Raw genomic sequence first — 26,430 nt, forward strand, 5'->3', positions numbered from 1 at the left:
GGCAGCAGCATCAATGAACAGCTTTAGTTCTCAGGAACATTATCTCAGAAGATGCTCCATCCTGAGGTTTGCCATGCCTAGGCTCTCAGCTCTCAGGGTCAAATTATCCAGTCTGATGACAGTAAAAGCTAGATGGGGACACCAGAGAACCCTCAACCAGTCAGGGATGCCCTCCTTTCTCCCTGGCAGCAGCCTCACAGACATAGAAGAACAGGAAGCAAGCAGGAATAAACCCCCCTGACATGCAGCAGTTGAGAAGCTCCACTGCACCCTTGAGAGGCAAAGGCACCAAAAAGAGCTGGCTTTTCCTGGTGTCTAAGGTGAGGTAGAAGTGGCAAACCTTCAGTGACACCTGGCAGCTCTGTCTGGAGCTTTTGGTGTACTCCCCACAGAGCCCACCTTAGCATCTCTGTCCAGGCCAGGGAGCTGGTGGTTAGCCCAGGAGGGCATTTGGAGCTTGGCAGTCAGTGCTGATGCAACTCCCTCCTGTGTTCCCACACAGGGACATTGAAAGCATCCTGCTCCATAATGTTCCTAGAGAAACCAGGCAGTGTGGCAGAGCTGGCAGGGCCTGGCAGGAGGAAACAATCCATCTCATGCCCCACATCACACAGCTGCAATTCTCAGTCTCTGGAATGACATCCAGCTCCTTGACCACAGGAAGTGAGCTGACTGGGTGAACACTGACCACAGTTGTGAATGCCAGTGACCTGCTGACCCTCCCTTGAGGCAAACACACATCAGGCTGTAGCTGTTCCTACAGGTATCCCCCTTCTGCTGCCAATCCCCACTGGCTTGGCTGGCATGGCTCACTGCAAACCATTGGGTGCTGTCCTCAGATGGGTACACTGGGAGGGACACTAGGGAGGTGCAGGATTTGTACCCCACACCTACCCCTATTGGAGGCACTATGAGAAACAGGAGATCCCTGCCAGGGAGCAGGAGACAAGGGACTACCCCCAAGAGCCTGCACGCCCTCCTCCCGAGAAGGAGTGAGGCATGTGCAGAGAACTGCCCTCCTGCCACAGGAACACCTGGCAGGGTGGCTTCTTCTTTGGCCAAGCCTGTCCAGAGATGGTTTCCCACTGGTCCCCCAAACCAGCAGTATTCTGGAGTGAAAAACTAGCAGTTTTCTGGAGAGGCCAGTACCTTTACCAGTTTCCTGGCTGCTGCTCTCTTCTGCAGCACTGTCTGTCTGCAGGTCCTTCTCGCAGGGGTTGTGTGACTGCAGGACTCCCCTGGCAGAGGAGCAGTGCCGCTCCAGCCCATCGCGGCCCAGGTCCCGCGGGTGAGCCAGTTTCCGACGCAAGACTGTGATCTCCTTCTTGATCATCTTGGCCCGGCGGGACCGTCCTATGCTTTGTTTGCCCGCATTAACCTCATCCAGCCGCTCCAGCAGGATCTTCAGCTGCTCCTCCAAGGGCAGGTGCTTCTGATTCTCCGAGAGCAGTAGCCGTACGTCTTCTGAGGGAACAAAGAGGAGCAGGTGGATGAAAGAAATTGGGAACTTCTTGGAGCTCCACTGCCTGAAAGGGCATGAGGCAATCCAGGTTCCCTGCATGAGGGAAGCAGCTGACATGGTATTGAACACCTGTGAACATGGGAAGTTACCCTAAAACACCTGGAGAAAGAGCTCTGGGGGAAGCAAGCTAGTTGGGACTGCTGGAGAAAGTAGGCTGATCAACAGCTTCGAGAATACCAGGGCTCCCATCATCTAGGGCACAGACGCCACAGGAAAAAGAGGAAGAGAACATTAACAGGAAAAACAAGAGTCAGAGGGATCCTGAAACATTACATAGCAGGGAAGTTCCTCTGAGCCTGTCCTGTGCTGGAGCAGGGGGAGGGAAAACCTAAAAGCATCCTTCTCTGACAAACTGTTCCTGGCCGTGCTCCCCACTGGCCAGAGACAAGAAGAACTACAACCACAGACCCAGTGAGACTTGGCTGAGGAGTACTGGAAGCTGTGTAGCAGCCCAAAACCCCAACTCTGCCAGGGCTTTACCTCTGAGCAGCCCTCATACCTGGGACAAGAGATGAGTACCCACCATCCTCGATGTCTTGGACTGGAGCCTCTTCCACCGTCACACAGTGGGGGAAGTGCATGCCTGTTTCAAAGTCGATGCCCATCTTCTCTGCCTGCCGCCGAGCCTGCCGGAGAACGGCGCCTCCCTGCTCCCGCAGGCGGATGGCTGCCCGGTAGAAGATTGTGTCTTTGGCATTGTATTTCAAACAGTTGTTGATAATCAGGTTGAAATCCTCCTCAAAGTCATCGAAATTCAGATAGCGATATGCTTCCAGATTTTGTTTCATTGTCTGAAAATCCATTGGCTTCTTGATGTGATCCAGATAGTCCGGGACCTACATGAGGAGAGAGCCAGAGCTAAGACCCTGAGAGCCATCAGTTAGCATCATCTGCTCCAAGAAAAGTTGTTAGAGGAAGCACGTATTGCTCCCTGTGTTCTGCCCAAATGCACATCGGGGAATGCCGTCTGCTTCTGCAGCTTGAGGAACAGTAACGCCTCCAGACTAGAGAGCCCATGTGCTGTGCTCCACCTGTCAGAGCAGATACACGCTCGGAAGAGTTTTTATGGCTCCCGCGCACACATCCTCTCCTCCTGTCTGTGGTCAGCTGGGATCCAGTATGCTGCATGGCATTTCCCAAGGAAGGAAACCATGAGTGCATCCTGGGGGTGAGGGTGAGTGCAGACAGGTAGAACAAAAGCATCCAGGCACCAGCAGTGGCTGCAGATGGGACCAAGTAGCTTCCTCCCCAGCTCTGCCAGAGCACCTCTATGCCAAGCTGCTGCCAGAGCCAGAAATAGTCAGCACAGCCTTTCCCCACTTCCCCAGGCAGGGACTTGACCACGGTTGCAGGAATTGTTTCTCTTGTCCCCTGCAGTGACAGTCTAGGGATCAAAACCATTTCTGTGGTTTGCTTAGTCTGTTATCTAGCAGAGGCCTTCTGCAGAGGACAGGTAGGAGTGTGCCACCAGTCAAGGGCCAGCATTCTGCCTTTCCCTGCAGGACTCCCCAGCTGCTCACAGACACAGGGAAGTCACCAGCAATACGCACAGAGGAACTGCTGAGTGCTGCACTCCCAACTCAGCTGTTCTGCATTCAGCTCACACAGGAAGGGCATTACTGCACAACCCCCTGTGGGTGAGTGCTGCTGGGATGCAGGAGCCAGCACCATGTTGCCCGGGGGAGCCTCCAGACCAGACAGCACCCTGGGCAGTCCTTGGCACCAGCAAGGGACAAATCTGAGTGAAGTAGAAATCTGGGGGAAGGGGTTCTTACTTCGTAGATTTCTGTTACCTCAGACAGAGGGACTGGCTCGCTGAAGATGTTGCCTGTATCTTTCTCCTGCAGCTGCTCAAGAGTCTTGCGGAGGAGGATGAGGAAGGGCGTCAGCTGCATTTCCAGTGCCACCTGCTGCACTTTGATCTAAAATGCAGAAATGGAGTGGGGCTGAGCCACTGCCCAGCCCCCAGGACAGTCCCTAGAAAGCAGCAGTGCTGACACCTCTCCTCATGCAAAGGGTAGGGGCCACAGCTCACTCCCGCTGCCTCAGGGGAGCACAGGTCTAACAACACTCCAGCACTTGCATGTTCCACTCAGCCTCACAGCACAGCCCCTTCGCTCAGAACCACCAGGGCAGGGCACAGCATAGCGCAGAGACCCTGGCACATGCCCAGCAGCACTCCAAAGAGCTCATGCTCATGCCCACCCCAGCAGCACCCCAAATGTTACCGTCTCTCTCTTGAGCTTCTCCCGCTTGCGTATCAGCTCCACCAGCAAGCGTGCACGCTCTAGGTCATGGCGGAGGCGCTGCCATGATTTCAGCTGCTCCTTCAGGGCCCAGTTCTTATCCTCAGTGTCTCTCTGCAGGAACATCAGAGATCATGAGCTGACAGGAGATGTATTCCCATCTCCACCTTCCTGACCATGTGCTGGGGCTCTCCTCCGGCAAGGGAACCAACATGTTTGACCCACTGCTTCAGCAAGGGTCCTGGTTCCTTTGTTGTGACCTAGGTGGGTAACTCAGAAACAGTCTGACCTCTGACCAGAGCTGAATACTCCTTGGTCACCAAGCCCTCAAAATGCCAGGAGGCAGACATCCCTTGTCTCTGGAAATACTCCTCCTAACATGACTGACCACCAGCAGTTGTCCAAGAGCACAGATCAACAATATCAGGGTCTGTGCTACTCCTCAGAGCTCTGGCAAAGGGCAATAGTGCAAAAAGAGAACCCAGCTCTGGTTGCTTTCACCTCTAGAGCACATAAAAATGCTGACTTTTACTCTGCCATAGCCAAAGATGTGCAGAAGCAGTCTCAGCTTTTCTACGGCAAATAAAAACGAGAGGGGCCAAAGGCAGGAGAAACCCTTCCCTGGTCACAGCTTTCAAAGGGCTCAGAAAGAATGATTTAAGGCTGAGATAGGGAGTCAGAAGAAAAGGTCTCTGGCACAAGAGACCTCACATCTGTGAAGCACTGGCTGAAGATTGAGTCAGACAGTGGGCTGGAAGCAGCATCCACAAGGAGTGCTCCTGGATCGGTTTGAGAAAATGGAAGCAAGGCCTTCTTTCCTTCCAGACTTTCTGGAGATCTCCAGCCTTCCCTCTCATAGCTAGCTGACAGAGCAGCCTCTATAGACTAGAGCCATTTCTGACAGATCTGCCATTGCCAACAGCTAAAGGCAAGCACGAAGGAGCAGCTAATGTCTGCACAGCAGCAGAAGACAGCAGGATTCCCTTCAAGTGGCAAGCTGCCAGCGGTGCTGCTGCCTGGCAAATCTCTGAATGCCAAGAGCAGAGAAGGTGAAGCAGCAAAAGCAGCTGGGGCTGTCCCTTCTTCACCCAAGACTTTGCAGCCTGCCTTCTGCACCTGCAGGCACCGCATGCAGCAAAGGCTCTGAGCCCAGCACTCCGAAGGCGCAGGAAGCACCCACATGCAGCCAGGATTGCCCCCAGCACCCCAGCGAGCTGCCATCACCTGGTCACAGTTCCGCTGGGACTGCAGGTGTGTCTGAAGGCGGCGGAGCAGAGGGACACCGTTGCGGGACTGCCTCTTCAGGGTCCAGTAGCTGTGCAGCCTCTGCATGAACTGGCTCTTCCTCTGGATGGTTAAACGGTTTGTAATCTTACTGAGCCTGAAGAATGGAAAAGAATCACAGACTGCATCAACAAAAGGAGCGTGGTCATGGCAGGAGAAACTCTGGATGTGGGGGACATGTCTGCAAGGCCAATTGAGAGCAGCTGAGAAACTCCTCAGGCAAAGAACACCCTTTCCTGTGGCAGGAATTTCTGTAACAGCAAGTCATGCAGGGCAACCACCTCAGTGAGCCAGCTACAATGGAGGGCGCCAGGAAACATCCAGCTTTGCCTCTCTAAAACACATTTTTCATTTCCACCTTTTGCCAACTTTTGGGCAAAAGCCTGGGCAGGCTGCACCAGGTCATGGTTCAACACAGCTGCATCGGGTGCTGGGCCTTTAACAGCTCTCATGGTCCCTGAAACTGCTTGCCCTACAGTGCTGCTATCCCAAATCATTATTTACTTGAGGGACACTCATGGGGACAAAGGCCCTGGCCAAATGTTACCAGACAAGCTGGAGCCCCAGAAAGCCCTTAACTCGACAAAACCTGGAGACACGAGCACAGGAGAATTCTTCTCCTAGCTAATGAAGAACTAACCTAAAAACCACGAAAGGGATTTTCCTACTCTTCACAACAGCAGAAAGCCTAGAGAGGCTGGGATAGCCTTGCTCAACAAAGCTGAAGAAAGATGCCTTGCTAGCAGAGGGCAGAAGGGATGAACCCTTGGCAGCTCCATGTCTTGCTGGGACAGGTCTCCACAGGGGATGGCCCAACCTGCATCAGACTCGGCTGGAGAGCCTGAGAGCAGCCCCATGTGCCACCACCAGGCAAGCACAGCTCCCACAGGAAGGCATTTGGCATTCTGGCAACAGCCCTTGAAGAATAATTAATTCCAATAGGAAGGCCTGGGGAGAGGTTAACAGCTTCTAGCTCAGTATGGGTGTCACTGTGAGGGCAGCGATAGCAGCAAGACCTTACGAACTGCCTGCCATTGCATCCAAGTGTAAGGAAAGAGACTCCAGCCACTGAGTGAACAACAACATATGGTGAGGACACGGACCATGGCAAAAAGCCAGCAGCCTCTAGCAGAGTTCTGCCTCCCCAAATCACCAGAACACTGCCCACAGAGCAAAGCCCATGTCTTCCATGTGCTCCTCTCTTCCCACACAGGACATAGCTGTGAGGATCTGCAGAGAAGTGGCAGTCCCATTCCCTGCTCTGTCACAGTCACGGTCAGTAGGACAGCATTGCACCACAGGGTTACGCCCCAGCACAGCTCCTGCTGCAGGGAGAGCTCAGCAGCTCCAGGGGGTGCAAACGCTCCCCAACCTGCATTCCAACCGAGTCATGCCTGCTGCAGGGGGATGGCAAGATCTAAAGCCATCCTAAGATTCTTCTTTGTGGTTTTGCATGCTGCTGTGGACACCCAGAATTATAAACTATGTTGATGAGTGAGGCTCTTCCATGCTTGTTTCAGGATTTGCACATCAGCCCAATAACCAGCCCAGAGATAGGCAGAGGTTACATGTGTAGTCCCATAAGCCTGAGGGGTCCAGATGCAACAGAATCACAACCCTGGCAACACCTTGAGTACCGTCCTGATAGCACCATGCTGCCCTCATGCTGTGAAGACAGCTGAGCCCCCGGGCAGGCAGGAGTCCTGGCTCTCTCCAGCCTCCCCTGGCAGGCAGCTGTGCCAAGGCTTCCTAAGCCCCATTGCTGCCCAGCTTCACTCCCACAGGCGGCACTGGGCAGAGATGCTGCCTATGCTTGGCATGGAAAAAACAAGGAAGCCCAGCAAGGGCTAAGCAGCTGTTAGGACAGAAGAGCTGAGTTCAGCAGAGCACAGGGATCCTGATATGAGACTTCTCTGCTTCAGAGCCATTACAACTGCTAGGGTTTGCCCATTTCTCAGGCTTGAATCATTCCCAAATTTCCATCTTCCTGGGAGAGAGCAAACCTTGGCAGAAAGGAGAGAAGCCCCCTCCTCCCACCCCAGTTTACTCCAGCACGTGAGGTCAGCACAACAGGAAATGAGTACTGGGAACCCCCATCTGCTTCCTGACATGCCTGGCCAAGTTTGTTCTCTGTCACTAAACTAACAGCAGCTACTTCCTGCCCCACCAAGGGCCTGGACACCTCTGTGGGCAGCACATCACCCTGCCTCTCTGCAGGGCTCCCAGAGGAAACCACAGTCCTCAGTGAGAACAAAGCAGAATGTACCTGTGCAAAAAGCTACAGTGAGGAACAAGGTAACACTCACATGGAAAGTGGGACACGAGGCGGAGAGTAAGGGAGAAATTTCTCCACAGCCAAAGGAAGGCAGTGGGTTGTACCTGTGCGGGGGAATGCAGGGCACAGAAACCACAGGTGCTGCAGCTCGTTTCTCGGCCAGGATCTTCCGTGCCTTCTTCATTTTGATCCTAGACTTGGCCTTTGCTTTTTTGACTTTCTCAGAGCTCCAGCCCTTGCCATCCTCCTCCTCCTCTTCCTCCTCCTCTTCCCCCTCACTGTGGGAGAGGGCAGGAAGCCTACGCACAGAGCCTGGTGGAGTGTGGATGTCGCAGTAGGCGGTTTTGCGCACACTGAAGGAGGTACCGTTGGCCCCTGTCTCCCGGACGGGTTCCATCTTCATGTAGAGCCCGGCCTGCTGGGCACAGGTGACATGGAAGGCGGTGTAGCAGTTGGCTTTGTGACACTGGATGCAAGCCCCAGAGCCACGCTGCTTGCAGATGTAACAGGTCAGCTTCCAGCGTGCTGGTGGAATGTGCTCAATGCTGTCAATGGGCTCAAGGAAGACAGTGTTGGCAAAGCACACCTCTGGGATCCAGAGGGCGCAGACCACATGTGCCCAGCGTCCATCGTCTGTCTGCTTGAAGGCCCCCCCCTTGTTCGGGCAGAGAGCACAGTCCACAGCTCGTGAGGGTGACTGCAGGCACCGTCGGCAGAGCCACTGTCCCTCTGGGATGTAGGGCACGCCGTAGCACTCTTGGTGCACAGCCAGGTTGCACATGTCACAGAAGAGGATGACATTGCTGTTCTGACACTCCCCGTCGTTGCAGATGCAGCAGACAGCATCCTCATCCACCAAGGCATTGGGATCCCCCTTGTTGTGGCTCTCGAAGTAAGACTCCTTCTCCAGCCGGTCCATCAGGTACTCGAAGATCTCCTGGGGAATGGGACTCACGCCTTCGGTCTTCCGCCGCTCATTCATGATGTCCAGCCAGATGTAATCTTCCTCGTCCATGTCGTACTCCACTTCCTCATCCAGCTCCTCTGCTGACTTCTCAATATACCTGGAAGGAAGGACAGTAAGGGAAGGTGAGGGCACAGCTGGTGAGAGCTCGGAGCTGATGAACCCCAGCTCCTGCAGGCCATAGCATGATGGTTACAGACAGTGCTATGGCATAAGGCAGGAAGGTGCAGAAGCAGGTGTTGCTGTACCCTGAACAGCACAGCAGCACAACAGCATGTTGAGCATGACACAAACAAAGCACTCATCTAAGGGGCCTCAGAGACACATCACTGCAGGAGCACCGAGCAGGTGCTAGATGCTCTGGAGACAGTGGCCTCAAGCCCAATACATAACAGTAACTAGGCATGGTGGCACTGCCACTGTTAACGCTGGCTGCACCCTGCTCTCTTTCACTCTAAGCAGTGGGTGAGGAGATGTTATTTAGAGGAAAGAGCTGAAAATCCAAGGCAGCTGCCCCAGCAACTAACAGTAACCACCCCCTACTAATGTAGGTAGCAGCACCATAGACACCTCGGAGGGAGGTTTCTTTTCTAACACCCTGCCACAAAATTATGTCATTATCCCATCCCTGAGACACAGTGCTAGTTTCTCAGGGTGCATGGTGACTGGGACAGCTGGCGTAGCTGCACAAGCATTACTTTGGTTCAGCATTAACTCCTTGATTAAGGTATTATTTTGGATAACTGCACCACCAAACCACTTACGGAAAACTGTAGGAAAACAAAAAGAATCGAGCCCACAAACTGGCACATCTTATGGATACACTGCGGTCCTGGGGAGCTCTAGGGCTGTCTCTGCACACCTCCCAAAGGCGGTATGGAAGGCAGGGGGACACATTAGTTTTTTGTTACGATTATGCATGCTGTTTCAGCAAGGAAAAAGTACAGCAATCCAACTGTCAGCAATGACCTAAGCAGCAGCTGAGAACTCTGTAGGCACATGGACCCATCAAAGCTGGAACGTGATGCCAGAGAGAGCTTGGAGAGCCTGAAGCCACAGGCTGTCCAGCTCTGTGGGACCTGGAAGAGGCAGACAGAGGCCACTTCCACCAGCTACAGACAAGCCGCATGTACAGAGCGGAGCCAATGCCACCTCCAGACCCAGGGCATGAACTAGAGATGCTCAGGAGCCTCCCTGTGCCCTGGCCACAGACAATACCTGTAATAGGAGGTTGGGCGAGGTGGGGCATCTGGGGTGTCCTGCTCCAGCTCCCGGTACACCACCTCAGGGAGCTTGGGGGTGGTGCCAACCGAGGCGTTGTGGTGATGGTGGTTGGAGTCCTTGCGCTTCTCCTTGTTCTTGTGCTTGCCAGATTTCGGTGGGACGCTCTGGGTCTCTGTGTTCTCTTTATTGCTCCCATTCTCGGGCATCTCCTCGGGAACCTCCTCATCCTCAGACACCACATCGAGGTTATCGAAGATGCTGATACGATGGACACGACCATGCAAGTCCACCTCTACCATGCGTTGGGCCTGAGCATAGGTCATCACCTCACGGCCTGGTGACTGAGAGGTCTCAGAGGGGCTGGGTGACTGCTTGTTGGCAGCACGGGCCTGCCGCCCTTTCTTCTTGTGCTTGCGCAGCGGTGTGTGCTGGGGTGGGGGCGGGTTGTCGTGGTCATAGTGGTAGAGGTGATACTCGATCCCGCTGTAGCTCTTGTAGATCTTGCGGCAGGTGCCCACTGGACACTCGTAGGGGGGTTTGGTGGCCCGCAGGTTGTGGCAGAAGGTCTTCACATCAAAGTCTACACCCATGGCGTCACCCACCTGAATAGGGCTGAGAGGTGCTGAGGGGAGCTATGGGAGGCTGAGAGGGGCTAAGGGGCCGATGTGGGCTGAGGGGCAGGGAAGGGAATCGAGAGTGGATGAAGGAGGGTGAGGGCTGAGTGGGAGTCGAAGAGCTGAGGAAGGCTGAGGGGTGGGGGAAGAGGGCTGAAGGGTTCAGGGAGGGCGTGGGAGGATGTGAGGGGGTAAGGGAGGCCGAGGGGCCGAGAAGCGCCGGGGAGCTGAGGGGACGAGGGGTTGAGGGGAGCTGAGGGGTTGAGGGGGACCGAGAAGCTGAAGTGAGGCCAGGCCGGGCCGGGCCCCCCGCCCCGCCGCCCCCTTCCCGGTTTCCGCTGGTGGCGGGCGGCCCACCCTCCCCTCCCTTTGGCCGCGCTCACCGGCCCCGGTGCCGCGCTCAGCGGGCGGGTGTGGGCGGTGGCTCCATGGGCGGCAGCGGCAGCGGCGGCGGACCCGGGCCGGGCCGCAACAATGGAGGCGGCTGCGGCGGCGGCTGGCGCGGAGCGGCCGCTGGGTAAAGCGCCGCGCCGCCCTTAGCAACCGCACTTTCGGCACGGCCCAACCGGTTGGCGGAGCGAGGACAGGGCGGGGGAAATGCTGCGGCGGAGACGACAGAAAGAAGGGCGGCGGGAGCAGGAAGGACCTGGGGAGGGCGGCAGGGGCCGGACCGCGCCGCACCGGCTGATGCGAATCTGCCGCTTCGAATCACAGATACCGCCGCACCGCTCGGGAGACCCGCCCAAGTCCTTCCCGTCCCCCTCCTCTCCCCCCCGCCTCCTTCCCCCCGCTGGGACCCGGCACGGTAGCAGACGCGGTTGGAGCAATTTATTTACAATCGGTAATGCGATGCAGAGCCCGACCCCTGGCATTTCCCGGCTGTGGGACCCCATAGCTGTGGGGCTCAGACCTGTGTCCCCCCCGGATTGTGGCACCCCTGGGCTATGGGGCCAGGGTCTTGCAGAGCGGGACAAGCTGTGGGGCAGGCTGCGGGGCGCCAGAACCAGAGGACCGGGGTGCTGGCACGCGGGATGCAAGCAGGAGCAGGGTGCAAGTAGGAATATGGTGCAGGCAGGAGCGGGGTGAAGCCCCCTGCGCCAAGGGCTGGGACCCCCAGCATGCACCCAGCCCTAGGGTCATCCTCCTCCTCGCCAAGGCAGGGAGCCAGGCTGCCCTCCCGCGCGGGACACAGCGTGGCATCCCGACAGCCCGTACCCAGGCACTGGCCCTGCCCGAACTGCCGCGGCTCGGGGACAGTACAGTCCGGGTCGGCTCCATTGTGCCGGGGCTTTGTGTCCAGGGGCGTCCGGCCCCGTGGTGTCACTGCTAGAAGAGGAGAGTCCCAGCCCCATTCATCAGCTGCAGTTATTGCCGTTGGAGGGACCACATCTCCGTGGCTAAGCCCTGGCCACTGCCAGAAGAAAGGTGACATGTCCTCGCTCCACCAGCTCGCCCCAGGGCCCATGGAGGAGCTACTGGAGGTCCACTACTGAGGGTCTGCCCGGCGAGGCTTGATGTCACGGGTCTTCATATAGGAGAGCAGCTGCTCAGGGATCTCAGCCAGCACGTCCTTGGCCAGGCGGGCCATGCTCAGCACCTGGTTTCCCGAGTCATCCACATAATCCCGAAATGGCACAAACTTCAAGGGAAAGAAGGTGCAGCACAGTCAGAAGCAATCCTGCATCTGTGAGTGTCAAGGAGGTGCTGAGCATGCCTTGCCCGCAATGGGACTGGGCTCAATGTGAGTGTTACCTGTACAATGTCCCTCTCAGCGTAGCGGCCGCGGGAAGACACCCGTACATCATCACCGTCCAGCTCCTCCATGGCTGAGGGATAACAGCTGGTGTCACCAAGCCTCAGTGGCTTGTCACCCGTGAAAGGTGGCCATATGGGATGGAAATACCACCCCTTCGTCTGAGGTACCAGAGGAAGGGGTGGTGTTTCCTTCCCACTTCCCTGGTGTCCCAAAGCCCCAGCTCACCCTCAAACTCAGCTGGACCGACTCCCACAATGATGATGGACATGGGCAAGGCAGAAGCCTGTGGAGAAGAAGCAAGGTAGCAGCTGGGGCAGCACCCAGCATGGGGTGAACTCACGGCAATGAGGGTGTTCTCACAGTGACGATGGCCTCCTTGGTCTGCAGCATGTCAGAGATGACACCGTCAGTGATGATGAGGAGGACGTGATACTGTGAGCCATCAGTCACCTGGGCAGCCGTCCTGTGGGGACAAGGAATGGGGCCCCTCCAGCAGTCCCATTGGTGTGGGCAGCAAGCCCCACTCTGGGACCAGTAGCATTTGGGGACAGCAAAGTGGAAGAGTGCCTTGGTGCTCACCCAGCCACCTGGTTGATGACAGGGGCGAAGTTGGTGGGACCATAGAGTTGGACGGTGCGCAGGCTCTGGAGGTAGGACTCCAGCACACCCTCGATGCCAGCACAGCTGGGATTGTCCACATTGTTGTTCTGGGGGATGGGGATGGGTGCTTGGAGGGGAACTATAGCTCCCAGTGTGATCCTCCAGGCTGCAGGATGCCAGGGCAAGGTGCAGCTGGAGTGCTTCCCTTCCTTGCCAAGCTGCCATGGGCACTCCCACCCCAGTATTTCCCTCCCTGCTCCGAGGCGCACCAGAGGAAACTGGTGGGAGATCTTGCCATCAGGTGGGACTTTGGCACCAAAGCCGTAGGCAGGAAAGAGCTTGTCGCTGTCATAGTCCTGGATGATTTCCCCCACTGCCTTCAGTGCCAGGGCGTAGGCACTCAGCTGGTAGGGGCTGGCGTAGTGCAACGAAGTGGGCTGCGACGGCATCCCTGCAGCACAGCGCCCATTGACACCTGCCCCATGGCCAGCCCCACGGCCGGGGACCCCTCACACACAGTGGCTGCACTTACCGTTGGAGGCCGTGAAGTCAATGGCAACGGTGAAATTCAGCTGTGTCCTTGAGGGGAGAGCGAGGGAGTCTGCCAGCCCCATGGTGCAGGGGATGCCATCTTCCAGACCCACGGCATGGCGTCTCCTTCCCCCACCTGGGACCCATCGCCTGGCCCCTCCTTTCCCCAGTCAGCACCCCACAGCCCAAGACCATTGTCTTGTATTCCCTTCCCAGCCCAACCAGCCCCTTGTTAACCCCAGGCTGCACCCGTGTTGTCACCACTGTCCTCACCCCGAGACCCTTGCCCATGAGGGGGTCTCAGCAAGCCGGGGGGCACCAAGCCCCCCACTCACCCGCCCCGGATGTAGTCAACGAAGGTGAACTCAGACTCAACAGAGAAGGACAGCAGTGTCACCTGTGGGCATGGTAGGGTGGTCAGACCACCTCCTGCAGCAGGCACAGTGATGGGTCAGACCCAGGCCCTCCCCGCAAGGCAGGAGCCCAGAACCCCACTCACGGTGCCAGAGTTCACGTATTTCTTCTTCTTACATTTCTTCCTGGGGTTCAGCACCTGTAGGTACAGGGGTAGGTAATCCCCAGCATGAGGTGTCCCTGGTCCCCCATTCTGGCCCCCTGCCCTGACCCATTGCCCTACCTCATACACTGTGAACTGGCTCTGTGCTCGGGAGAGCTCCCTGTAGCTGGTGGCAAACTCCCCAATGAAGTCGTGGCTGAGGGAAGAGCACAGGGCTGGCATGGATAGGCACCCTGGTAAGGGGCACCCCTGGAAGTGAGTGTGGCACCCCAATGTCCCCCAGCACTGCACGGGCACAGCCTCACCTCCCATCCCTGTCCCAGTCGTACACATCTATCTTCACTGTCCTGAAAGCGAAGGTGGGCAGAGGATGAGCCTGGCTGGCAGGCTGCCTCCGGCTCCCCTGGGGTGGGGACACAGCCCCTTCAGCCCACCCTGCAGCAAGCACCCTGCCCTCCAGCAGAGCCACCCGCCTGCCTGGCCCACGCCTCTGCCGGGAGGGAAGCAGGAAATTTGGGTCATGGCAGGGACCCTGGAAAGGAGGGGGATGTCTTTATGTAATTTGGGCTTGGAACAGTAAAAAAACCCCAAACCAATCAATAAGAATGCAACTGAACTGCCTGACACTGCAGGTCAAAACAGCAAAGAAATGCTCATGCCCTGCTCTGGCCCCACATCTGCCCTTCTTCCTGTCGGTGTCCTCATACCGGTCATAGTCGCCATTGCAGAGGGCACGCACGGGGATGGTGAAGGGCTGCCACACGGGGTTGAGCGTGTTCTTCACCACCTCTGTCTTATGGCAGATGGTGAAGCTGCAGGGATAGGGCAGGGTTGGGGTGTGCTGGACAGTGACGCTGGCATGCTTCCCACCCTGCCAGGCCCCCACGCTCACGTGCCATCCTCGTTGCTGCGGTAGAAGACAAGGAAGGGGTCAGATTTTCCAAAAAAGTCCTTCTTGTCCAGCTTGTTGGCACACAGCTGCATGGTGACGATGTCCTGGGGGTGGGGACCATCACTGCTGGCTGCCTCCTTGCTTGCCCCAGCAGCCGCCTACACCTGGGGGCCACTCAACCCCAGCCCTGCTGCTGCTGGTACATGGTACAACTCACCCGGCAGTTGCTCAGCTCCTCAGCCAGCAGCAAGATGGTCCCACATCGCTTCCCTGGGACCCCCCTGGGACCAGAGGCACCTGGTCAGCTTGAGGACAAGGGAGGACAAGACGGGGCAGAAGACGGGGTTGGGATGGGGTCTTATGCCCCACAGCTGGCACTTGGCAGCATGGCTGGTGTCTCCAGCAGGGGCACGTGCAGGAAGGGGGCCCATGGGGCTGGTGGCTGGGGACATGATATGGGGGTCTCGACCACGGGGTGTGGACTCACGTGAGGGCTCTCTCCAGGCGGCCTCGCTGGGAGCCAATCACCTCCCCCAGTGCCACAAATGCTTGCCCCAGGAAGTCCTGCACCCCGAACACAGCACTATGAGACCTCAGGGGCTCTTGCTGCAGTGCTCTACCATCCACACACACCCCTTGCACTGCCAACACACTCATGCTTGTGAGCTCTGCCGCAACCCTGCCCCAGGGCCACTCCAAGTATCCTGAAACCACGCTGTGCCCCAAAAGCCCAGGACCCATTCTACACCCCCCAGGACCACCACAGGTGCCTAGTCCATGTGCTCCACACCCATTCTGTGCCCCCTAGGCCATCCCACAGTCCCAGACTCATCACTTTAGAGCCACCCCACATGCCTTGAACCCATCCTGCATCTCTTGGGCTACCCTCCTCCCATCCTGCACCCCCTAACCATCCTGCACCCATCCTACACCCTTAAAGCCACCCCTCCATGGTGTGTCCCAGTCCCAGCCTGCACCCTGCCCCACCAGGCACCCCTACAAAGGCTGGGTTCCCAGGGCAAAGCAGGAATTGGTGCTTAGTGGTACCTACCTTCTGTCAGTCCCCATGGGGCACAGAGAGATGGAGAGCAGGTTAAAGCCTTCCAAGAAGCACCTGCCCCACCCCACAACCCCAGCAGCACCCACATAAGGCATTGCCTTGGGGTGCCCCACTGTGGCATCACATGGGGACATCACCACGAGTCCCCTGGGCATGTGCTGAGCTCACCTGCTTTAAAATGGAGCAGGTCTTGGAGTCCACGTTGTAGCTGGTGGTGTGAGAGCAGAGCCCTGAACATCCGGTGCCCTTAGGGGTGCCCCAGCAGCCCCACTTCCCCAGCTGTCTGGGCTTTTTGTTGCTGTATCCTTATTTATGATTCTTATTTAATATTACTATTTATTACTGACTGCACACTGTTCCACCCCAAGTAAGGATGATCCCTTCCCTGGGTGCCCTACTCACACATCAAAGCGGAGGTTTTGCTTCTCCTCAAAGTAGTAATCAAGGACAAACTTGCGGACGAAATCAGGGTTCAGAGTGTTGTCAATCACCTCAGTGCGCCCAAACTGTGAGAAGAAGGATAAGAACCCCCCAGGACCCCTCCCCAGGCCCCTTCCCCATTACGGGCTGCCCTGGCATTAATCCCAGTGAGATTAATGCTGCTGGCGGGGCTGGATCATTAGTGTGGATGCAAAAGGATCATTAGTGTGGATGTGGGTGGCCATATGGGCCCATTTAACCCAGCCAGGAGGATTAGCCAGGAGTGGAGGCACTGGAGGCAACAGGACCCCTGGCACAGGGCTGGGAACCTCCTTGGGGAGCCTCCCCAGAGACTTGGTAAGATGGACTGCACTCACCTCCTTCCACTCACTGCTTCCTGAGCCCTGCACGAAGAGGACCACCACTGCAGAGAGAGGAGCAGAGCCAGGCTCCGGTGCTGTGCCATGCTGTGCCCATACCATGCTATGTTGTGTCCCCTGCCCAGCTCCACCACTCACCTGGGTCAGACTTGGAAAAGGTGTCCATGTCCAGTAGGTTCCTGAGGAGATGGAACCAAGCATGAGCCACTCAGAGTGCCACCCTGCAACAGGTCCCCATGTCCTCCCCCATGCCAGAAGGCCATGCTGGCACCCAAGGCCAAGAGTCCCAGCAGCCTGGGAGGACACGCTGGCTCCCACCGCAAGGTTCGGTGGGACAGCACAAGGAGCAGGGAGCAGTGTCACCAACGCTGATGATGATTGAACATGACAAGGAACCCATTTAGAGGATGGAACCTTTCTGCATGCTGCCGGCGACGGCCGAGTGCCCACCACAGCCTGGCAGCGGGAGTGTGGCTAATGGCAGGGCACAGGACTGAGAAGAAAGGAGATGCTTAGAGCAGGGGCTGGGCAGGGGGGACCTGCTCCATCACCTCAGCATAGTCACTGCAAGGTGATTGATCATCATCCTTTGTACGGTGTGACAGCAGAAAGTGCTGGGGGCTCCGCTGGGGTCCTTCCCGCACCCCGGGGTGGCAGCACAGGATGGGCTGAAGCAGGGGCTGGGAGCTGTGGGGCTCAGCCAGCTTCCCTAGCTCCAGTGTGCAGGGGAGAGACCTCCCTCCAGCGCTTCCCCAGCAGCCCTGGACAGTGCTGAGCCCTTGGGAGGCTGTGAAGCTGAAGCCTGGGCTTTCTCGGACTGAACCCCGGACTCTGCCTAGAGCTGCCAGGCCCCACAGCTCAAAGGGCTATCAGGGAGAGCAAGAGCTCAGCTACAGGGAGAGGGCTCATCAGCCCAGGGCCCAAACCGGAGTTTGCAGGGCTCAGCGATGTGCCAAACCTGCCCTCTCAGCCAGGGGGTTTTGGGGGAGCAGCGGCTTGCCTTCCCTGCCCCTTTGGGCACAGGGATGCCGCTGTCCAGGGGGCTGCTGGTTATGGTCGCTGTGAGCAGGGACTCCCTGGCTGTGGGCAACGAGGGCAGCGGTGCCTCTGCCCGGCTGGATTTAACCACTGACAGAGTAGTCTCAGCAGCCCCTTCTTGGCCTCTCAAGATTCTGACAAGAGCCAGAAGCACCAAGCAGTACCGCTCCCACCATGGACCAGCGCTGATCGGCTTCTGCCCCTGTTGCCTCGCACGGGGCTCACAGAGTCGGGTACCGCTGGGAAGCCCACTTGCCGTTAGCACCGGCACCCCACAGCCCCCAGCATCACCGCACCCCCCTGGCATCACCGCAGCATCCCCCCGAGCGGGGGCCGTCCCGCACCCCAGCCCTGAGTGAGGGCAGCGGGTCCCTCCGACCCACAGAGCCGTGCCCGGTGCGAACATTCCCCTGGACGCCGCGGAGGGGATGGGACCTCTCCCCGCAGGTGACAGCCGGGCAGAGGTGCGCTGGGCACACGCCGTGGTACCGAACGGTGCCCGAGGAACGAAGGGAACACGAAGCCCACCCTTCCCCCCGCGGGATGCTCCGGGACGCGGGCACCCCACAGCGTTTCACTCCCATTGGCGTCCGGTCGCCGCCAAAAGTCCGCTTCCCCGCCCGGCTCCCCGCTCACCGGCAGGACACGGTGAGCTCCACCTTGGTGCCCGGCACGCTGCTGGCCGCCGGCTCCAGCGCTCCCGGAGACGCCATCCCCGCCCGAGCACCGCCGCTGCTCCGCACCGCCTCCTCCCGCGCCGACGAGGCGGGCGCGCCCGGGGGCGGGCGCGGCACGGGCGCGGGCACGGCGGCCCCGCTGGCAGCACCGCCCCGGGCACCGGGGAGGCTTCGTATCGGGGACCGGCCCGACGCTGGACGGCTCGACTCCGGGGGGGCAGCGGAGACTCAGCCCCACCGGGACCTCCCCTTTTGGGCTGTGGACTCAGCCCCGGTGCGACGAAGGCTCAACCCTGACTCCGGGTGCTAGCCCCTCCAGGCTCCCGGTCCCGGCTCGGTGCTATTTCTGTGCCGCCGCTCCCGGGGCGTGGGCCGGGCTATTTATAGCGAGCGGCTCCTACCGCTGCCGCCGCCGCCCCCCGGTTCAGCCCCGCAGCTCAGACAGGAGGCAGGAGAGGGCACAACTCAGGTGTCTTTACTGTAGAGACTTGCCGGAGCCCACCACGCTCCTCCAGCCACAGGCAGGGGTGGGCAGCAGTGGGCGCTGGGGACCGTCGCCGGAAAAGGCAGTCCCAGGGCTCGGCTAATGGGACACACCAGCCCGGGTTCTCCAGCCAGCGGTCTGGGAATACAGTGCTTAGAGCGTGCTGCTGCCTCTCAGTCCCACGCCCCGCACAAACTGCTCAAGGAGGCCACCAATGGCCCCCGAGGGGCTGGGGGGCACGGCCTTCAGCCCGATGGTCCGGCTGTAGCTGGCCAGAAACACAGAACGCACTTCTTCCAACCGGGACTCACGGTCACTTGCTGACACTAGCCTAGAAGAGAGAAGGGGGAGGTCAGCAACTACAGCCATCGTGCTCCTCAGCCCAGCTCCCACCCCTGATGTAGGGCAGGAGGCTGGCAGCATGGGTGAGGCTATGATCACGGCCCCAGGGTGCCTGTGGAGCTTTAGAGGGCTTCAGTGCCAGGGGCAGCGATAGCACCCAGAGGCTCCAACTACAGTAGCCCAATGCAACAGTCTCCAGCGAAGCCTTCTCCAATCCCCAGTCTCCTGCTCTCCCCTCTGTCTCCACCTTCAATCCCTCAGTGTTTCCCACGGTGCTCACAAGGCCATGGAGCATTGAGAAAGCACAGCTTTTGCCAGGCAGGTGCTGGCTGATGGCAGCCCCTGTGCTGGCTCCCTCCCCTCCTTGTGTAGTGCTCCCAGATGAAGCCTGTCCACGTGTGCCATGCCTGGACAGTTGCCTCCAATCTATTTACAATTGTCCCCTGTGCTTCCCCAGGGCCCAGCCTCTGGTGACTGTGCCAGCACAGACAGCTTTGAGGGAGTGGGGGTGAGAGGGGGCAGACAAGGTGACAGAAGCCCCAGGGAGTGCTCCAGCCATGGAAAGAGGAGAGCAGAGAGGTGTTTTACTTCTGGCTCAGCTGCTCTCTGTAAGCAGCAGTTAGGGCATGGCTTCCCCCAGGACCTGCTCTCCTCTCCAGCTGATCCATAACTGGGTAGGGTTGGGGATAAGAGAGAAGATGGAAGGAGGTATTTCAGCCAAGGGAGCAAGGAAAATCAAGAGTAGGGTTCAGAGGCATCTCTGGCCTCAAAGGGTCCTTGCTGCAGTTCCTCTGCAATGTGCTGGTGGTTCCCAGAGAGAATAAGACATTCCTCAAAGGTCACCTCAAGGGCACAGCACAAACCTTCCCCATAAAATATTCTCTTTAATCTCTCCAGTGCCTGGGCTGGCTATAAATTGGCACAGCTCATTTGAATGGAAGTGTTAACCACCCACAGCCAACAGCTTCGGTCCGGAAACAGCAGCAAGAGGATCTGGTGGGAGGCCTATAAACAGCAAGCGATGCCGAGGCAGCCAATGGGGCTGCTGTTTACGGTGCCTGATAATGAAGAGAAGCCGAGGGCAAAGGAAAAAGGCAACATACCTAACCACATTTAAAAGATGCTTTTTGGTAGTCTAATTTGGATGTGAGACTTACAAACCTGCTAGCATCAAAAATAAGCTGCATGAAAGCAGGACTTACTTGCAGTGATCTTAAATGTTACAAGCAGAGGTAAGTGAGGGCATGACGCAGTTAGGTTCTGGGTCTTCTGGCTCTCACACCTCTTCCCAGGGCAAGTTTTGTATTTAGACTCTTAAGCTTCTTTCATGGAGTGAGACACAGGGTCAAGCTGCTGGCCACTGCCTGACATCAAACCCTGCAGAGCAGCTGTACCATTTCCCTCTGAGCAGCTGAAAAAGTGAGGCAGGCTGTGATTCTTTGCCAACCCTCGGTGCTCTGCCCTGCTACACTTCCTACAGCCTGCAGCTTGGGGTGCAGGGTGAGAGGAGGCTGTCAAAACCCCAGCTCAATGTAAGCCCTGACAAGCTGCACACAAGCACAAGAAATAGGCTGTGAAAAGCGAACCTTAATTGAGCTGCTGCCAGCTGAGATGTAAAGTGGGAACTTAAACAGAATTTAGTTTTCCAGAAACTCATGGGCTGTGAAAAACTGGGCTAAAACCACAATGGGCTCCTGAGCAAACAGAGCTGAGGCAGAGCAGAGAGAGTGGAGGCCCTGAGTTAAGCTCAACACAACATTCTTGGGAACTCTTCATCCCTCCTGCAGTGTGCCTGGTCCCAGCACCTGCAGTTGAGCAGTCCCCAGCCCTGGACTACCCCACAGCTCTGGTGAAGAGCTGAACAGGGCAGAGCACTTGCAGCATCTGTTGCACACCCAAGGGAGACGCACTGCTGGTGCTCCTCTCCTTTTGAACCCAGCTGCCCCCAGCAGCCAGACTCCAAACCACATGAGCCTATGGTCTCAGCACAGGCAGATCCAGAGCAGATCACATTTGTCTCCTGAATTCCTTGTTCTGACATTAGATCTAACTCCAAGGGCAGCAACAACTCACTGCTGGTGAACCGTCACCAAGTACAACCACGTTCAGGGCACACTAAAGTAGTTCCTAATTCAGATGCTCATCGTTCAGGTCCTTCTGCTTCTTCACCCATTTCCAAATACATGCAGGAGCAGCTCAGTGTGTCCTCATGAAAGGAGAGCAAATCCCAGCCAGGCCACATCCGACACCTCTGTTGATTGTTTGGTCTACCAGTTCATGGGTCTTTTAATTTCACCACAATCTGGGGGCAACTCCTCCACTCTGCTCATAGTGCATGCTCACAGCCACATGAGAAGGCAAGCCAGGGCTGCTCGCCTGTCACTCAGGAGACACTAGCTTTCAGGTTGCTTCCTCTCTGTCTCCAAAGCACACACTCAGATCTTGGTAATGGACTGCAAATGTCTGGCAGCACAACTAGCTAGCAGCAGCCCCTGATCTGCCATTTCAGTTCCTTGATTGATAGTCTCCAGCCTGAAGGTACAAGCCAAGATTCTCCTCTAACAGCAATTACAGTGCACCTCCTGTCTTTCAAACTTCCACAAAGGTGGCTTTCCATTTGGAGAGGAACATTTGCCTCCCAGCCATTTTACACGACAAGATGCAGCAGAACGCAGAGTCTGCTGCTCTGCACTGGCCAGACCGTGACAGCAAATGATGCTGCACACAGTCAGAGAAAATCAGGTTGATAGAAGGGAAGCCCCTCTCTCACTGCAGCAAGGATCTGACCCCAATAGGGAGATGGAGATAAGCAATATCCAAAAGCAAGAAAAACTGGGTTACCAGCCTGTCCTGACAAGCATGCATCCTCAGACACACTTGATTATGCCCAAATTCAGCGTCTTCAGAGAAGAGAGAAAAGCCTCTTCTTCCTACAGAAAGCAAAGTGTCCCCCATCATTAGGCAGAGGAAATGCTTGTTTTCTGAGTTCAGCATAAGCAAAGAGTGCTCTATGATTGAATTTTTGGATGGAAAATATCAAGGCAGAGAAGACAGGAGAGTTTGTTATTGTATGGCCTCACAGGCTTCTTCTAAAGTGCCACGGTGCTAAAAATTTCAGCACTTGCAGCCAGTCAAGAGACCCAAGGAGAGATCCTGCATTTGAGACACTTACAGACAAGTGCTAGGGAACTCATCCGGGAAGCTGCAAGGGAGAGAGGTGTCTGCGCTCAGGATTGCCTGCTCCCGAATACTGCCACACCCTGTCACCATCTGCCAGCTGCCAAAGTCTGTGGAAACGGAGGATCCGGGCAGAGAATGGTCCGCCGATCTGGGGCAGAGAGAGAGGGAGACGGCGCCATCAGTCAGGTCATCCTGCCACATGCCTTTCTGCAACACTGCTGCCAGGGACCCGCTGGGCTGGCTGCCAGCAGCGCCTGTGCCAGCAGCTTTGACACGCGGGGACCAGGGTGCAACATGCAGCTCCGGCTGGGCTCTAGGCCAAGCTTTTCCTTTGAAAGCGAGGGGAGAGCCAAGCTGGCTGTGGCCAAGAAAGCAGCAGGAGTGCACTGAGACTTGGACAGGACAGAGCCAGCAAGAAGCAGATGGCCATGCAGAACTGTGAAACCCATTAGTGAGATGCTGCATCACGTCCTGCCCCGAGTCTCTCAGATGCAGACATCGTGCTCTACAAGGGGCATCCCCCTGTTGCTTGTTGTAGCTGTTAGCACATCCCAGGGCAGCAGCAAGGCCTGATGAAGAACCAAGGTTGCGACTTGGTTAGTGTAGAGAAAGACTCAGAGATCCTTGGTCCAGCAGCCATTAGAAAGCAGATCACTTCCAAAGCATTAACACCTGGTTTGAACAAAGCTTGTCACTGCTCAAGATGTTCCTGTGGAACACACTCCCCCTCCCAGCATCGTAAGATCTTTTCATTCCTGTGTCAGAAGAAGGGACTGTGCCAGAAATCAGGTGGCAAAATATCTTTAGGACAGGAAAAATAGACAAAGGATGATAATTGTTTGATGTATGCAACCTCCCACTATGAAAAAAGGAAGCATGACATTGTATAAGTGAATCTGAGGACTCCCTCCAAAATCTCAGAGAAGGAGGCACAATCACTTCAGATGAACCCAGAGCTCTTGGCTTCCAGGGAAAAAGCAATTACTGTGCCCTGCTGCACAGCAGAGTGTACATTGCTGGAAGCACAGCCTGTGACAGAGCTACTCAATTACACACTACTGAGATCTTCTGGATAATTTATCTGAGATCTGCTGGGCAGATAGCAGTGCATCAGCTACAGCTCTGCTGGGCCAGGTACTTGCATGCTGTCTTCACAGCTAAGAATAGCAGTGGCGCACTGCAGCTGCTCCCCAAGAGACCAGGAGAACTGTTACAGAGACAGGATCTCCCACAACAAGAAGGATCTCAGTGAGACTGGAAGGCAAGGGTGGGGAGAGATGCACAGCAGTAGATGAATTTGCAATACTGATCTAACTCCCAGGCTGCCATTTAACTGGTCTGATCAATATGGCCAAGTCTAAGAAGTCTGAAGCATGGTCTTGAGCTGGTTGCACGAGTGGAGAAGGGGAAGTCATGCAGTTTCTTGCATGTCAGCTTCTCATCACAGTGTTGACACTCCTGCAGCTGCAGCTTGGGATAACACCACTCTCTGGAAAGGCACCACAGCATTTAAAGAGCAGGGCTCCACCGGCCTTGCACAACTGTTGTTCTCTGGCTGTGTGGTGAACAGAAGAGTGAGGTTCAGAGTACCAGGAGAACCCCTGCTTGCCAGCAAGTATCTTCCCTGGACACAGAGCACTGCACTATGAACAAGGGCATGTCACTGAAAGTGGCACTGGAGCACGTAATCTTAGAAAGACCTTCTGGAGATCAGAGAGGGATAACTTTTCCCGGGAAGCAAGGAATTCATAAGGGAAAGGAAGCAGCTGTTCAGTGACGTCTATCCCTCTTTACCTTCAGAAGGTAAAGCTGAAGAAGTTGTCATGAAAGAGAGAGCAGGCAGAGCATTTAGGCCCAGAGCACAGTGCCATGCTGGAAGCACTGGGTTCCCCAGTGCAGGAAGCCAGGGAGAAACAGAGGAACACTGCTTCAGTGCAGAGGGAAGAGGAGGATGTCACCTCCGTGAGAGCATAGCACAGCCAGACAGGAGTGGCACAAGCAGTGACAACAACTTGAGTTAAAGCAGCTAAGAGGACTACAGGCAGTGGGCCTGGGCTGAAAGTATACAGGGACATGATTCTGTCAGAAAAGTAATGAGCTGCTGAACGGAGGACGGGTTTGGGACCAGACAGAAACAAAGGCTTTCAAGAGAGCAAGCCTGGATGGCATGGGAGGGCTTGGGCTAGAGCAGGACCTCCAGGTGGAGGTGAAAAGAACTAAGCAGAGCTCTGCAGTTGTTGCAACAGGAGAGTGGTATCAAGAGCCTGCTTAGAAGACTGTGCCCATGTGCCAAGCAAAGGAGTAGGGCCCCAGGGACAGTAAAAATGTGCCTCTGCACAGAATCACAAACCACACTGGTCAGATAAGTCTGTGCTAGAGAAGAAGAACAGAAAATTGTTTCCTGCTTTGGGTGTATGGCCTCAGCTTCAGGCTGCTGGTCACCATCCATGGTTGGCAGCTAAGATTAGATTGTCTTATACCACCTCTTGAATCCTTTCTTGGACAGGCTGATAAAAGCATTGTGTACCTCCCGCAAGATGGACTCTCAGCAGCTGTCTTCTTAACCCTTCCTGGGGACCCTGATGCTGTCAAGCACCTATGAACACTTAGTCAAGTTACACCTAACCTCTTAGTATAGGAGTCTAGGAGTTTAAGGCAGGCAAGTCTGTATCTTGCCTCCAGGCAGCAGAATAAACATTTGTTAATTAATTGAATAAACTGATTGACTCTGCAGTGAGTACAGGTCATATCTCTCCTGGATTAGATGTCTGAGCCTAGCCAGCAGAGCTAACATATCATGGCAGACCTTCCCCTCTGTCCCCAAGGGAGGCTTCCGAGGAAGTGTCACAACCAACGAGTATCTTGAACAGGCTCAAGAGACTGCAAGGTCAAAGGTTGAGTGAGATGGGCAGGGAAGGCATGGCATGGGAAATCTTGCATTTACACTGCAAGGGCAGCAGAGCTGCTTCGAAGCTGAGCTTGGCTTGAGCCCAAGACCAGATCTTTAGGGTATTTCAGTGCAATCTGGTCAGTGCTAGAGGTGAAAGCCTTCCTGTTGTTTTTACTCTTCAAGACTCCTTATAAAGTCTTGCTGCAGAGGCCCACAAAGGACTTCAGTGAGGCCCCCAGAGCAAGTTTGGGCTGCTGGCACACAGAGGTTGGTCTCCATGCCTGTAAGAACAACAGGTCTGCAATACATCACAGCCATGCCAGAGGCTGGCTAGCTGTGAGGGCAGTGCACAGGGTCTTGGGAAGCAGCTGGACAGCAACAGCAAATCTGACATGGTTAGGGGAGATGAGATGCAGCAAGCCTTCAAGTCACTGTCTCTGCCATAGACATCTAAAGGCAGACAGAAAGAGAATGAAAGTGAGCTTCACACACCCACCTCTTCAGGTCCACGAGTGGGAAGAAACTCCCTCAAAAGTGCAAGATTAACAAAATTAGATTAGCAAAACAGAGATGAGCTGCAATCTGTTCCTTCACACAAGGAAGGACCTCTACCAGGCTGTAACTGGCAACTCCTAGCCTGGAACAGTTCCTTTTAATTAGGTCAGTGCTTCCCATGCAACATGCTGCACAAGACAGAGTATTTCAGAGCACAGGGATGCTTGCCTACCACAGGAGAGCCAATACTGGAGGCAAAGCAGCAATCAGGGGTCTTTACCTTTCTAATACATAACCATGACAAGTGCCAAATGCCCACAGCTAAGCTCTCATTCTGCCCTGTGCTGTCCCCACTCACCTGCCACAGGGCTGGTGGGGAAGCAGCTCATTTACCAGCATATGCTCTGTGCCTCAGAGTGAGGCGTTAGGTAGGTACTGTACATGCAGACAGACTGTGGCAACCTGGAGTACAGTGCAGCCCTTCCCACCTTTGCGTGGGAAATGTTGGCAAGGAGCACTTGGCAGAGAGCTGTGCTGAGAGCCCTGGCTGGATCCAGGCAGCTCTCTACAGGGTGTGTTTGAGCTGTACCAGCCTGAGCAGCCAGTCCTCTGCAAGTATGTTTTCAGTTGCAGCAGAGTCACATGCCGGGCCACAAGGCCATTTTATGGCATAGTGGTGCAACAATGCCAGAAGCCATTCCTATACACAATTCCTGTCCTGCTGCAGTCACTATCCCAAGTTGTCACACTGCAGATGCAGCTTCCAAGTCAGGTGGCTGTAAGGAGCAAGACACACAGCACACATTCAGTCCTATCACTATCAACAAACCACCCAGAGACAAGGGACAGCAGCTTCTCTGTCCCTCTGTGTTCCCTGCATTCCTTCCAGTCCCTCAGCTGAATCACCTGCAGCCTCTTGAGGAAGTGAATTTTCTGTGGCTGCTGACCAAAGCAGATCGCCCATGATTTAACTCCTGCACATCTTGACTCTTAAGATCCCGGTACTTTGGGTTTTGTTTAATTGACTTAGCAAAAGCAC

The 26,430-nt window shown here is 56.1% G+C and overlaps 3 protein-coding genes across 7 annotated transcripts in view; all 3 read right to left on the reverse strand.

Annotated features, from left to right (window-relative positions):
- The window catches only part of BRPF1 (bromodomain and PHD finger containing 1), a 12,245-nt gene extending 2,140 nt beyond the window's left edge, over positions 1-10,105 (reverse strand). For 2 of the 5 annotated variants that reach the window (XM_054387298.1, XM_054387297.1), the window contains exons 1-7: positions 9,510-10,105; positions 7,432-8,391; positions 4,987-5,149; positions 3,751-3,882; positions 3,316-3,444; positions 2,046-2,358; positions 1,150-1,461 (exon numbers count right to left, since the gene is read on the reverse strand). In XM_054387298.1, coding sequence (XP_054243273.1) covers positions 1,150-1,461; positions 2,046-2,358; positions 3,316-3,444; positions 3,751-3,882; positions 4,987-5,149; positions 7,432-8,391; positions 9,510-10,105 — 2,605 coding nt within the window. Of the gene's footprint in view, positions 1-1,149; positions 1,465-2,045; positions 2,359-3,297; positions 3,445-3,750; positions 3,883-4,986; positions 5,150-7,431; positions 8,392-9,509 lie in introns of all 5 variants that reach the window. The other 3 variants (XM_054387294.1, XM_054387296.1, XM_054387293.1) reach the window with 3 other exon arrangements.
- Positions 10,106-11,589: 1,484 nt separating this feature from the next.
- CPNE9 (copine family member 9) lies at positions 11,590-18,036 on the reverse strand. The gene is made up of 21 exons (XM_054387299.1): positions 17,960-18,036; positions 16,424-16,464; positions 16,283-16,329; positions 15,888-15,991; positions 15,654-15,693; positions 15,477-15,479; positions 14,913-14,989; positions 14,643-14,706; positions 14,426-14,529; positions 14,241-14,345; positions 13,839-13,880; positions 13,654-13,729; positions 13,516-13,569; positions 13,352-13,413; positions 13,018-13,064; positions 12,755-12,936; positions 12,465-12,592; positions 12,246-12,348; positions 12,111-12,168; positions 11,882-11,955; positions 11,590-11,768 (listed from the first exon to the last, which is right to left on the reverse strand). Exons 1-21 carry the CDS (start codon positions 18,034-18,036, stop codon positions 11,616-11,618), a joined length of 1,641 nt encoding a protein of 546 aa, XP_054243274.1. The 3' UTR covers positions 11,590-11,615.
- Positions 18,037-18,637: 601 nt separating this feature from the next.
- The window catches only part of MTMR14 (myotubularin related protein 14), a 34,777-nt gene continuing 26,984 nt past the window's right edge, over positions 18,638-26,430 (reverse strand). Inside the window, exons 18-19 of the mRNA XM_054387682.1 lie at positions 21,999-22,154; positions 18,638-18,815 (exon numbers count right to left, since the gene is read on the reverse strand). Of these exons, the coding sequence (XP_054243657.1) occupies positions 18,638-18,815; positions 21,999-22,154 (334 nt within the window). The remainder of the gene's footprint in view (positions 18,816-21,998; positions 22,155-26,430) is intronic.

The sequence above is a fragment of the Indicator indicator genome, chromosome 15, assembly GCF_027791375.1.
Source record: "Indicator indicator isolate 239-I01 chromosome 15, UM_Iind_1.1, whole genome shotgun sequence".
NCBI classification, from domain to species: domain Eukaryota; kingdom Metazoa; phylum Chordata; class Aves; order Piciformes; family Indicatoridae; genus Indicator; species Indicator indicator.

What these genes read in the sequence shown, in the direction of transcription:
- CPNE9 (XM_054387299.1), bottom strand. Translation starts at nt 18,036, where the DNA reads ATGGCGTCTCCGGGAGCGCTGGAGCCGGCGGCCAGCAGCGTGCCGGGC. An exon ending in GACTGGGACAGGGATGGGAG is followed by an intron (nt 13,730 to 13,838) that starts GTGAGGCTGTGC and finishes CTCTTCCCTCAG; the next exon opens with CCACGACTTCATTGGGGAGT. An exon ending in CCAAGGAGGCCATCGTCACT is followed by an intron (nt 12,169 to 12,245) that starts GTGAGAACACCC and finishes TCTTCTCCACAG; the next exon opens with GCTTCTGCCTTGCCCATGTC.